This window comes from Pararge aegeria, chromosome 2, assembly GCF_905163445.1.
Source record: "Pararge aegeria chromosome 2, ilParAegt1.1, whole genome shotgun sequence".
NCBI lineage: Eukaryota > Metazoa > Arthropoda > Insecta > Lepidoptera > Nymphalidae > Pararge > Pararge aegeria.
Genome location: NC_053181.1, coordinates 19611191 through 19624848, shown reverse-complemented (window position 1 = coordinate 19624848; position 13658 = coordinate 19611191). Strand labels below are relative to the sequence as shown.

The following is a 13658-nucleotide window of genomic DNA, read 5'->3' as shown; positions in this document are numbered from 1 at the left end:
CAGTCTTTAGCTCTCGTATGTGTCTGGCTCAGCGTCATTTAAGGATACATGCTTGTTCTGCCGCGTCGATTATATTCTTCCATATTCTGTCGAAAAGATAGAAATGAAAATAAATACATTAGGAGAACTAATGTATATATTTTCAATTCTATCTTTTATTTTTATGCCTAGCATGCTCTTTTCCACAGAATTAAGGACATACAGAAGACTCGTTCAGCATGTGCATTGTGTCCAAAAACAGTGAAAACGCCCCGCGCACGTCTCACTTTACACCCGCGAAATGTTGCCAGCTCACAACTCTTTCTCATTTTCCCATTTTATAATAAACGTTTGAAACATTAGAGGTAAAATAATGAAGTCACTAACCGTTGGTTCGAGGAACAATATAAGTCCTATACACGGTTTCTGTGTGTTCTTAATTGGGTGATCTTTTCCATGACTCTCCGGCAAACCTGTATTTTACGAATAACATTCTTTATTCGTAAAATACAGTAATACGCCACTTCTGGCAAAGAGAATAGTCAGTTGTTTAAACTGTTTTAAGACTAAACAAAGCGTTATTGGCTTACGATTTTGTCCGTGTCATACCACTCGGAAGCTAACAAATATTGACACGAGCAAACAGCAGTAATTAACCAGGTATTTCACTAACAATGGCTCTGCAACGACCTCGCTGTAACGACAGCTTTTGTCGACAAACACATTTATTACAGCGAGCTTACTCTACGATTGGTGAAGTTCTTAATGACAAGGTTGCTTGGAAGCATCCGGCTCCGCTTTCATCTCTCACAAGATAGAAAAATGAATGTTTATATGTAAATTGTTGATGTTGGAAAAGAGCAACTGCTGATTCTCTTGGCGGCTTCTTCTCGGTAGAATATGCCTTCCGAACCGGTGGTAGAATCACTACAAACAGACAGACTTGACGTTTCAAAAGTGCTTATTAGGCTTACTAGAAATAAATGAATTTAGAATTTTTATTTGACCACCCTTGTGTAACAGTGAACGTTGTGGTCTTCTAAGTTGAAGTTGTATGCGGAGGCAATTTAGGAATTTGTAGTCTTTTGAATTATCTCTTGTCTCATTTGGTTGGGGGTTCAGCCTTGACTAGTTAGCATTTTACCGAAGGAAAGACAAGCCAACATGTGATTTAATGTTCGGGTACAATGCCGCGTAAAAACCGATTAGGGGTATAAGCTATATATATTTTTAAACTTCAAAATCACTAACCTGTAGCTTCTAGATTGCATCATTTACCTCTTGGTGAGATTGCATTTAGAGACGTACTTGTTCGGAAGTAGAAAAAATTATTTAATCGATTTAATCATAGCACTGTAGCAGATCAGAATACAGTTGTCACCACCGACTGGGGAAGTGTAACGAGCGACAGTTTTCTCAATGCTACTACCATCTACTGGGATCACAAACTCATCTGTCCAGTATGGTGATTTTTCTTTTTATTCCACTACAAATCAAGGGCTAATGCAATCTCACCTGGTGGTCAGTGATGATGCAGTCTAAGATGGTAGTGGGCTAACATTTTAGGGAGTATGTTAGAAATCGGTTTCAACACGACATCGCAACCGGAATACTAAATCGCTTAGACGTGCCGTCTTTGTCGGTAACTCCTCAGCCTCCCACTAAACCGGACCAGAGAAAATTCAATTCAAATTGTCCTACTGGGAATCGAACCCAAGACCTCCTACTCACATTCACAGCGTCCACTGCGCCAGGGAGGTCGTCCAAATTTTTGGTAAACCTTCCCATTAGGGTTTAGTGAGATATATTGTTGATGATGATGAAATATAAGAATGGACGATTTACATTGTTAACGCCTCCGGAGAGTGCACTAATGATTACCATAATTACCTGTGGTGACACGGAGATTCAATTAACTTGCCAAAGCCGACGGTTAATCAACAGTATGCTGTGTACACATAATAAAGTATAGTGCTTTGCCATGTGACATAGTGTTGTTTGAAGTTTACGCTTGGTCATTTATTAGTGGAACAAAAGTATTTTGTATATCATATTTGTAGTCAAGCACTAAACAAAACTAAAAATAAGTTAATTCTTGTAGAGCAACCCGCGGTTTTCTCTTCTAGAGTTCTAGTCTAGTAGTATTTACTTTCCAAACTAAAATGGAAACTAAAAATGAAGTTAATTGTTATAGATCCGCTCCGATGCAATCCGCATAGTTTTTCTCTTCGTCTAGAGTTCTAGTCTAGTAGAATTTACTTCAGAAACTTGTGACAAAGACAAAATTAAAAAAAAATTGTGTATTAAAGAAAAAAGTTAATTCATATAGAGCAACCCGCAGAGTATTTTCTCTTTGTCTAGAGTTCTAGTCTAGTAGGATTTACTTTCCAAACTTGTGACAAAGTCATAATTATAAAAAAATTGTATTTTAATAAAAAAGTTCATTCTTATAGAGCAACCCGCAGAGTTTTTCTCTTCTTTTAGAGTTCTAGTATAGTACAATTTACTTTCCGGGCTCGTGGTAAAGTCACTACAAATCAGTAACGTCGTTTCAAAAGTGCTAGTAAAACAGGTCAGGTCTTCTTTAAATTCATATTTTATCTGTATATTTACTCGGAACAGGAGAAATTTTATTAAATTTAAATCGAACTATTAAAATTAAATCGAGCTTGTAGAGTACTTCGCGTAGATAATTCTCTTTGTAGTCCACAAAGTATTGATTATAATTTAATTATTCTATAAAAAAAAAATAACAATACAACCGCTTTTGTTACCGGCAAGCGAGCGTCGTTTACGTAGGATGGGCGTTTTAATTAAACCTTTGTCAAGTAAAGCGGTTTCTGTAATGAAACACCGTGAAACACCGCTTGGTGTACACACCTACCTACCTACTACACAGTTTATGGATTTCTGGATTTAAAAAACATGGCCATTCTTCCATCTAAATACAAGGACGAATCAGAATCAGATCGTCAATATTTCGTTCGTTCGAGATTCAAAAATCGTTTTAAAATGACGATGTAACTTGAAATAGCGTTAAAAATACTATAAAACTGTTATATTGTTTATATATACCTATATCGTTATGTCAACAACAATTGTTATAATTTTTCTCTATTGTAATAACGTGATCTCCTTATTTTCTCACTCTCATACTCTGATGGGACGGCAGTGGCTAGTACTAAGAATTTATAAATAAAAGTTTAAAATAACAGTTTTTAGCACTCGGTGCATAATAATTTGACCAAAATAACTTGATCTTCAGGTCAAGTATGGTGACAGAGCTGGCGCTTATTCAGCCCAACGGCTGAGACTAGCAATTCAAAGGGGCAATAGCGCTAGCATTTTGTGTACCATGCCCATAAGTGAACAGTAATTAGACGGCACATATTTTTAGTAAATATTAATGTTTTTTTAATTATTATTATTTTTATACAAATACTTATTCATTCGCCGACGCAGTGAGCAGCGATCCTGCTTTCTGAGTCCAAGGCCGTGGGTTCTCACAACTGTTAAATGTTTGTGTGATGAACATGAAAGTATCTGGGTGTATTATTAATACAAATATTCATCAGTCATCTTAGTACCCATAACACAAGCAACGCTTACTTTGGGGCTAGATTGCGAAGTGTGTATTGTGGTAGTATATATTTTTTGTTATAATATCTCTTTCGCTAGACCCGGGGATCGAACCTAGATACTCGTGATTTGCGATCGAACATGCCCACCACCATAGACAAACGCGGCAGTTTTTGTATAGAGGCTATTCAAACAGTGGATAAATAAATGTCTCAAAAGCCACCAACTTTATGGAAATACCTCTCTTAATTTTTACTAAAATACAGTAAAAACTCTTTGTAGTCGGAAGTATCGAGTTTAATTTAATTTCTTTGTGAAAAATAACGATGCAACAGCTTTTATTTCCGACAAGCGAGCGTCGTTTGAGAACGATGGACATTTTAATTAACCTTTTGTAAAGTAAAGCGGTTACTGTAATGGAGTGCTACGTGGCGTGGTTTGCACAGCGATGGTCAAAGATATAGGTTAACAGCAATTTTTACATTAAATATAATAGTAAAGTTTTTGTTTGAATGGTTTAAAAATTAACTTAACTAGGCTGTTTTACTGTTTTGTTAGTTTATTATACCTCACCTCGTATTTTTTTTCACTGGCAAAAAAATGCTGCTTCATAGCAGAAATAAGCCTTTACCAACTCAAGATTTTTTTATCGACATCAGTTAGCGCAGTGGGTAGGATATCGACTTCACTTTCATGGGGCCGAACTGTAACTTTTCAAAGTTACGTGCGTTTTAAGTAATTAACAATATCACTTGCTTGGACGGTGAAGGAAAACATCGTGAGGCAACCTGCATGCCTGAGAGTTCTCTATTATGTTCTCAAAGGTGTGTGGAGTCCACCAATCCGCACTGGGCCAGCGCAGTGGACTACGGCCTTAACCCCTTCTCATTGTGGGAGGGGAGTGTGCTCAAGAACTATTTGATCTAGTTCCCCCCTCGCCTTTTTACCATCGAACCGCGAGGCACCGTAAGGATCTGCATCCTTACGTGGTCGATATACCGCGGACGCGTAAGAAGCGCTTCGCATCTTCGTTTCTGATCTGCACCGCTAGGATCTGGAATGCTCTTCCAGCTTCCATTTTCCCCAGTGCCTACAATATCCAATACCTTAGAATCAAGAGTGAATAGGCATATTCTAGGCAAGCGCGCTCCACCTTAGGCTGCGTCATCGCTTACCATCAGGTGTGATTGCAGTCAAGCGCTTGTCTTTAAACACAAAAAAAAAAGACCCGTGCCCTCTAATGGGCCATTATTGGGTCGATTTGATGATGATCGGTTCGATTGGACTGTTAAATTGTATCTATTTAAAACCGTTTAACTAATTAAGTTGTGATTAGTTAAACGGTTTTAAATAGATACAATTTATATACTACTAGCTGTTGCCCGCGTATGATTTTGTTTTTTTGATGTGGCATTAAATTGTAGACCAAAAAAAAATTTCACGTATTCAGTATCGCCTTAAATGAGGGGTTTGCTGCTGTCCGCTGAGGAGTTCTGTCCTCTATCTCCAACCGCAGTAAAAGAGAACAAATAAAACTAAACACAAACAGTACATATTTAACAGTTTAAAGTAAACAAGTAAGTAAGTAAATAAGAGTAAATATTTTACCTTCAATGCTGTAAACGTTCACCATAAAATGGGAAAATGGAAAAGTTTGTGAGCTAGCAATATTCCGCGGGTGTAAAGTGAGACGTGCGCGGGGAGTTTCACTGTTTTTGGACACAATACACTGCATACAATAATGGCTGAATGAGGGGACTATGTTGTGGATCTTGGGTTGTTGGAATAGCGACCCTGCACCGGTGAACGCAGCGTTGGTAAACCCCCAACTGGGCAGACGGACACAAGTCGCAGAACCGCTGGACAAAACCGTGGAACTTGGAAGTCTTTACAATTACTTTAGTATGATCAGCAATGGACGTACGGGATGGATATTATGGTGATGATGATAAACTTAATAACCTCAGCAGAGTGTTCACGTGGAATATAACTGTTTTTATTGCTTTATAATAAAACAACGTCTTTTCTTCGCATCCGTTTAAAATCCCTACTATTATAAATGTCAATGTAAGTTTGTTTGTTATGCTTTCACGCAAACACTACTTAACCGATCCTCATGAAACTTTGTACACATATTCTTGGAAGTGTTAGAAGTAATATAGGATATTACTTCTTTTTATCCCGACATTAAGCTCGGTTCCTTTGGGAGAGGGGATGAAAGTGTTTGACGATTTTACACCATAACTCCGACAAATTATAACCGTTTTAAATAATTATTTTTGTACTATAGAGGTTATATTATGTGTTTAATTTGGGTCAAACTTTGTGTAGATCTGATGAATGTGGTTGGAGATAGCGTACAGCAGCAAACCCCTATGTTCATAGAGAATCAGTGTCCTCCTGAAGTCAGCTCGAACGTGACACCGACCAAGTGACCCCATTACGAAATCTGTTTGTTTCAAAGGTTTAATTGAAACGTCCAGAAGCCACAACATGTTGACATTAGCATCAAAAGCCCCACAGCCGAACACGATTCTAGTTCCACGTACATTGTATTTTTATTATCTACCATTTTATTAATAACTCGATATGTGCCCAGGAATCTTTCAATTTCATTACTGTCCTATAGACGGCCGAGTGGCACAGTGGGCAGCGACCCTGCCTTCTGGTCGTGGGTTCGATTCCCACAACTTGAAAATGCTTGTGTAATGAACATGAATGTTTTTTAGTGTCTGGATTTTTATCTGTATATTATAAGTATTTATGTGTATTGTGTACATAAAAAAAATATTCACAGATATCTTAGTGTATATAACACAAGCTACGCTTACTTTTGGGGCTAGATGGCGATGTATGTCTTGTCGTAATATATTTATTTATTTATTACTTCCGCATTATTATCAGCCGTCGCATTATTTACTGTTTAACAACAGACAATAATGTGACGTACTCATTAACCGAGTACTGTGTGTAATTAATTATTCATCCGTCGACACGGCACCTACCGTTTAAACAATACACGGCGATGTCGCGCTCAAATAAACATACCCTTTAATTAATAGTAACCATCGTACTAATTAGGAGCACAGAACAACCGCCAAAACGCTACTGAGCAATTCATACTTTGTTGACTAAAAATGTAATGTTTGATATAAAGAAAACCCTGGTTTTAATCCCAAAACTTTGCTCGGAAACAAAAAAATTAGCACTAAATTATTTTTGCCGTTAACCAGTTAAGTGCAAACAATTGTTGTTCCTAAGGCCTTTGAAGGAAAAGAACTTCACGAAGCTTATTTAACTTCCGCATATGCTTAACTTTACTTAGATTTTAGATAGACGGATAGATAAAGTGTTTATTGTACAAATTAAATATGAAAACAAGAAAAAGAAAAAACAAAAAATTATATTTATATACATCGCGGCAGCGATCTCTTCAAGAAAACCCTGAAGAGCTAAGTGCAAGTCAGCGTAATAGTGCAAGTCAGTCTTAGCATAATATTATCAGGTGCGCGGATGAGTTACTCGTAGACGTAAACTACCCTCCGCACTTCGGTGACCATAGCACGATACTAGAAAATAGAAATGGGTTATTGTGGGGTATTTATAAGAGATAGGAATTTTGCACTTTTTAGAACTACTCAAGATTCTTCTACTATGTAGTATTTCATCATCATCTTCATATCAACCCATTATCGGCACATGGCACGGGTCTTCTCCCACATTGAGAAGACGTTAAGGAAGTAGTCCACCAAGCTGGCCCAGTGCGGATTGGTGGAGTATTTATATATAACTAATAAGTAAATAAATAAATAAATATACTACGTCAATACACACATCGCCATCTAGCCCCAAAGTAAGCGTAGCTTGTGTTATGGGTACTGAGATAGTTGATGAATATTTTTTTAAGAATATAATACACATAAATACTTATAATATACAGATAAACACCCAGACACTGAAAAACATTCATGTTCATCACACAAACATTTTCCAGTTGTGGAAATCGAACTACTACCTTGGACTCAGAAAGCAGGGTCGCTGCCCACTGCGCCACTCGGCCGACATAAATTTGTTTTTGGCCAATATTTTTGTAGTATTAATAAATAGCAGACTATTTTGTCATCCCACGTGCGATACACCTTTTTAAACTTCTGGATAAAATAACTTGTAACATAAAGACTTTTGGTCATCTGTATAGAATAATTTAGTTTTAACTTGAAAATTTAAGTTTAATACACGCGCATTTAGATCAACACCCAACCAATTCTTATAATGGATCACCCGGCCTCCGTTTTCCATCTAAACACCCGACCTCGAATAGTGAAAACTCGCTCTTACATGTAAATTGCTCCATTGTACCGTTAAATTCCCTACGATATGAATCACCTGTTCCAAAGGCCTGTGTATTAGTTGTATCTATCTCTTTCACGCGTAATAAGCCGGCTATAAGAGATTTATACCTGTCACGTTCCCACCTTCGTATATCACGTTCATAAGAGCTATCCGAGCTCCTAAAATGAGTGTTTATTGCTGGTCCTTCGAGCCGGACTCCAGTGAATATGTAGGAATGCTCAAACAAAATTGCGCTTTTTGTCTCTCCTATAGGATTGGTCGTAAATTTTAGTCGAGAGGTTCAGGTGCGTGGCTAACGGGTTTATCCAGTCGTAACTCTACGGTTCGGGTCGCCTCGAGTATCCGACGAGGCTTTGGGCAATTTGTTGCGGGTAGTTGCGTTCACCGCCATTTGTAAATCCCGCGTTAAGGCAGGTACGTGACCTATAAATTATTAAATTCTACCACTTGTAAGATGTTTTGGTGCGAGTTCCTGTTTTTCCACATAAATATCCTTAGTTTTTTTTTACCTATTTGGGAGTACAAGTATATGCCTGTTTCAGTTAACAACATGGGTATAACCGAACTGAATATTTAGTCTAAGATTGATGCACGTTCATCTGTGAAGGGAAATGACAGTTTTCGAAATGAGTTGACGAAACCTACCAAATTAAATCTGAACCAGTTTTCTTTTCACACAAGATAGCCCTTGACTTCAATCTCAACTCCTGTTAAAATCATGATACAGGCTACGATGGTGACCGGCTCACCTGTTAGGGGTGTGTGAATTATGTTAAGCTCATACCCCTAAACGGTTTCTATGTGCCTTTGTATCGAAACTCTAAATCGCTTAGCGGCCCGTCTTTGTCGGTGGTAACTAGCCACTGCCGAAGTCTCGCACCAGACCAGACCAGAGATAATTCAGTAATTATAAATTCCCAAATTGCCCTTGCGGATCGCATGGATGTGGATTTATCCATCCGGATTAATTTATAAATCCACCTCGCTCTTTTATATATGTTACGTTATAGAAGTCTTAACGACTTCTATAACGTAACATATATATCTTTGGCCAAAAAAAGAAAGAGCAAAATATTATTGAGAGTACTCAACAGTTACGTGGGAAGGCCTCCGGCATTTAAATACTGAAAAATTCATCAAAGGGAGATCTAACACTTCTTCCCCGAGAAAACACGGGGCTTACATTGGTCAAGTCCAAAGATATATAAACTGTGGATTAGGATGAGATAAGACAAAGTGTCATAAGTAAGAAAAAAGTGTCTTTGGCTATACTAACTAAATAACTCTGGTGATAACGTCGTCTTCAAGAAGTAAAAATATAAACTGGTAAATGTTTGTGTGTTGAACATGAATGTTTTAAAGTGTCTGGGTGTTTATCTCTATATTATAAGTACTTATGTATATTATTCATAAAAATATTATATATCAGTCAATTTAGTACCCATAATACAAGCTACGCTTACTTTTTGACTACGTGGCGATGTGTGTATTATCATTGTATATATATTTATTAATTATAAAAAAATATAAATTGCCAAAGACTTGGTATTGAAATAGGATGAAAAAAAACATCAAAAACGGCTCAGATTGGCCAGTGATGTGGAGTCTGTCATAAATCACCAAAAAAAAATTACACCCAATTGATAGCCTCCGCTGTTTATCGTGTAATATTGAAAAGTAAAGGATATTATATCTTTTGGCGATAATTTTCTGGTTACAGGCACGGTTGCAACTAGACTGTACTAAACGATTGTTATAAGTAATAATGACCGATGAGTTAAGATGCATTTCGATGCACTCAGAAAAGGTTAAGACCAAATTCACACGTCTAGGGTCAATCGCCCATTTAATTAGCGATTTGGATTAACGATGACTCAAATAATTTTCCATATTCAGGATACAATGCAGGTACAGTGGCGTGCATAGAGGGTATGAAGATGATATAAAATGAAAAAAAAACTCCAATACAAGTTATAAAAACTTAAGGATAGGCATTGTAAGAGTTATAAAAATCCTACCCTCTATTATTTATAACTCATACTGGAGATTTTATTAAATTTTATATCATGTGCATACCCTGTGCCTACCCTCTATGCACGCCACTTCGCGGGTACTAAGTATTTTGTTTTAGTACTAAGTAGTAACTCCTTATACAGGCTCCATCAGCTGCTCTACCCTTCACATTGATATCCTTGGTCACGTCCAATAAAACTGAGTGGAAGGCTGGCCCAATTAGCAAGTACAAACGCGTGAACAAAAGAATTGCGGAGGAAAACTAGAAACACAAAGATCGCAGCGGCAGATAAAGCATTTTAAAATACAGGATTCTTTTTTCATTTCAATTTAGTTACATTGTTTTCATTGTTGAGTTATGTAGCGCATTGTGAATTTACGCTTACATGGTTAGGTTAACGTCGACGGCATTTTTTAAATAATATATAAACTCGTGTTTGACTGCAATTTTATTTTTGTAGTCTGTAGGTGATGTTGAACATTCCAGGGGCCTGTTTATTTGGCTTTGGCGTTTTCGCTAACGGTACATCCGAATTAAAAATCAGATCATAATAATTATAGACGTCCGACTGGCACAGATTGTAATTATTTATTATCTTGAATGAAGAACTGAACAGTTTAAATATAGGTTCTCATTTAGCGTTTTTGTCCACAGTATCGGAGCAAGGACCGCACGAGAAGCGTCTCCTGAACGCTCTTCTCAACTCCTACAACACCCTCGAGCGGCCCGTCGCCAACGAGAGTGACCCGCTTGAGGTCAAGTTTGGCCTCACCCTGCAACAAATCATTGACGTGGTGAGTTGCGTCGCTAATTTTCTCACTTTAACTAACCTGAATAGTAAGATGATGGATAAATGTTACAACTTACAACATCGAGTGGCTAACTACAGTGACTCTCTCTAGGTCAGGTTGATGAATTTATCTGCAGTCATATCACCCACAGTAAGCTAAAAAACTTACTTCCCATCATAGTAAGATGATGGATTAATGCTACAACAACCTTGAATGGCCAACGAGAGTGTTCTGCCCGAGATCAGGTTCATAGTCACTCTGAACCAAATCACTAATTTGATTTGTGAACTGACACTCGAAACTTATTTAATTTAGTTAGATGATGAATGGATGTTCTATCTATGACTGCATTAACAAATTAAAATGTCAGTTGCATTGGCATTTCTTGCTCCCTGGTTAGTTTTCTAGCAGAGTAACTGACGGCCATTAGCTAAAAGAATGTGTTCCAAATGATTTTCAGTTGGTCATATAAAACATTATTAAGCAGTAGATATAACCTTGTAATATCGCGGTATGGACTTCAACGACTTTTTAAGTTCTGTTTATTATTGGTATGGCACTGGTATCAATTTTTTTTTGTAAGTTCACATATTTTTTAATGATAATCATTCGTTAATATAGCGCCACGTCAAAGTTATATCAACCACGTAAATTTAGTTCGGAAACACATTCTTAAAACGGCCAAATATTAAGTATTGTAGATAAAAGGTTAAATAAATTTCCTAAACAAGAATATACTTGTCGACTCACCGTTTCTAAAACGGTCAGTTATTTCATTTTGTGCTTGTTTATATATTTTTATACAATTGATGATTGATTGGTGAAAGTATGAATGGTTAATCGAAAATCCGCTGAAGTGTACACCAAATCAGTGGTATTCTGTGTTAGATGTGCTAGATATAAATGAATATATCAAATCAACTTTATATCTTTTAGTATATATTTATAGCTTTAAAGTAGATATATGTGAATTTGTATGTACCATAGGTTAATTGATAAATTATGCAAATTATATAATAAAATTAACGATGGGACCTGATACGTTCAGTTTTACTCGAGAAACAAAGAAATACACAAAACTTCTTGAGTGCTTTGGTAGGGACAAGTAAATTTTATCCCTTGTATATGAAATAAGGAGACTATATTTTTGTATTCCGCCTATGCTAGCCATGTTCCGCAAGGCTGTCTGTCATTGGTTGAATACACTAACCTATATTATAAACACTGGACTGACTGTCTTTTAAAAAATGGCAGCTCCAATTCTGTACCCATTTTATGCGTCAAACGAGACATACGAGTGTTTCTGGGACTAGTATGTATGTTTATAGAGTTCATGATGAGATACCTGTATTCATGATGAGGGATACTTTAGTCCCTTGGACACTCATACCTACAGCTTCACAACTAACAGTGCTAAAATGGCGTCAATCAATTTGGAGACTAAAGCAAAGTGACAACAGATTATCTAGAGGTCAGCGGTTGCATAGGACTTTAGTGAGTTTGATTTACAAGTGCCTTATTAGATTATGAGAAAAATAGCTAAATTTGGAGCCACATTTTTATAACAATAAGACTGCCTTAGTTATGAAATAAACCAACATGTTTACTCTGTGCTGACTAAAAGGTTACTTTAGGTTTATCAAAAATTAAAAACAAAAAACATCATAAGGTCTGAGCATAGACTAAGCGAAATAGATATAAAGCGAAATACCAAACAATTAATATTGCCAACGCCAATATGGAATTAGTTATTTAAGATACTGATAATGTGGAAGTAGGAATATAATTACTATTTATGAAGACGTTTATTTCATTAGCGATAGTGATGTAAGAGGATTAGGTACGTGGTAAGAATTAATTGCGGTTTTGATATATTGAGTTGCGGGAATGAGTGAAGATCTATCTTTGGCATTTGTGAGCGTGGTGATCTTATAAGTCTTAGAGCCCGGTTTCTATCTACTTCAGTATTTAAGTAAGAGAAACATTTCATAAATGTTTTTTTTTATTTTCTCTGATCTTATCTGGCCTGAAGGTTTTAGTCGTAGGTTCTTTACCAACCTACTGAAAACGTCTTGCCGCGAAACGATTTAGTATTCCGGTAAGATGGTACGGAGAAATGCGTTAGAGTGTGATTTTAATATAACTGGTTAGGACCGGTGGGCCGGACTACACTTTCGGGGGGTCAACTTCAAATCCCAGCACGCTCCTCTAACTTTTGTGAGTTATGTGCGTTTTAAGTAATTAAAAATATCACTTGCTTCGACGGTGAAGGAAAACACCCTGAGGAAACCTGCATGCTTGAGAGATCTACACAATGTTCTCAAAGGTGTTTGGAGTCCACCAATCCGCGCTGGGCCAGTGTGGTGGACTACGGCTTTAACCCCTTCTCACTGTGGGAGACACTTTCTAGTGGGCTAATGGGTTGATGTGATGTGATGATGATGATGGATAGGGGTATCCTAACAGGTCAATCCGTTACCATCTTAGACTGCATAATTACCACCAGGTGAGATTGCAGTCAAGAGTTAACTTGTAGTGAAATGTAAAATATTTTTTGTCACATCTTGGATAGAAGCAGGCGTTACTTAGCGGAAATCCATAATATATTATGAAAATTAAGCTTCATTTGCTATACTCCGCGAACAGCAGGAGTAATCTGTATGGTGTAATTTACAATTTCTTCAATTCGTATACTCCACAACAGACCCTCGGCACCCTCTACGCACGTTTCGCTCCGAAACCGGAGCTGCTCTTCGCGGAGTATAGCAAATTAAGCTTAATTTTCATAATATCTTAATTAATTAATTAGGTCACTACTGCTACTAATTAATGAAGGTGAAAATACAATTAAATATATTACAGGGATAAAAGTCTATAAATTAGTTTATATTTATAATAGTAAATAGCAATTGTTAATTGGGCATTCAATTAATTAAATGAAT

General features: G+C 36.9%; 1 protein-coding gene across 1 annotated transcript in view; it reads left to right on the top strand.

The window, feature by feature from the left end:
* Window positions 1-1482: 1482 nt before the first annotated feature.
* The window catches only part of LOC120629463 (neuronal acetylcholine receptor subunit alpha-7), a 74969-nt gene continuing 62793 nt past the window's right edge, over window positions 1483-13658 (top strand). Inside the window, exons 1-3 of the mRNA XM_039898407.1 lie at window positions 1483-1504; window positions 3609-3635; window positions 10580-10719. Coding sequence (XP_039754341.1) covers window positions 1483-1504; window positions 3609-3635; window positions 10580-10719 — 189 coding nt within the window. The remainder of the gene's footprint in view (window positions 1505-3608; window positions 3636-10579; window positions 10720-13658) is intronic.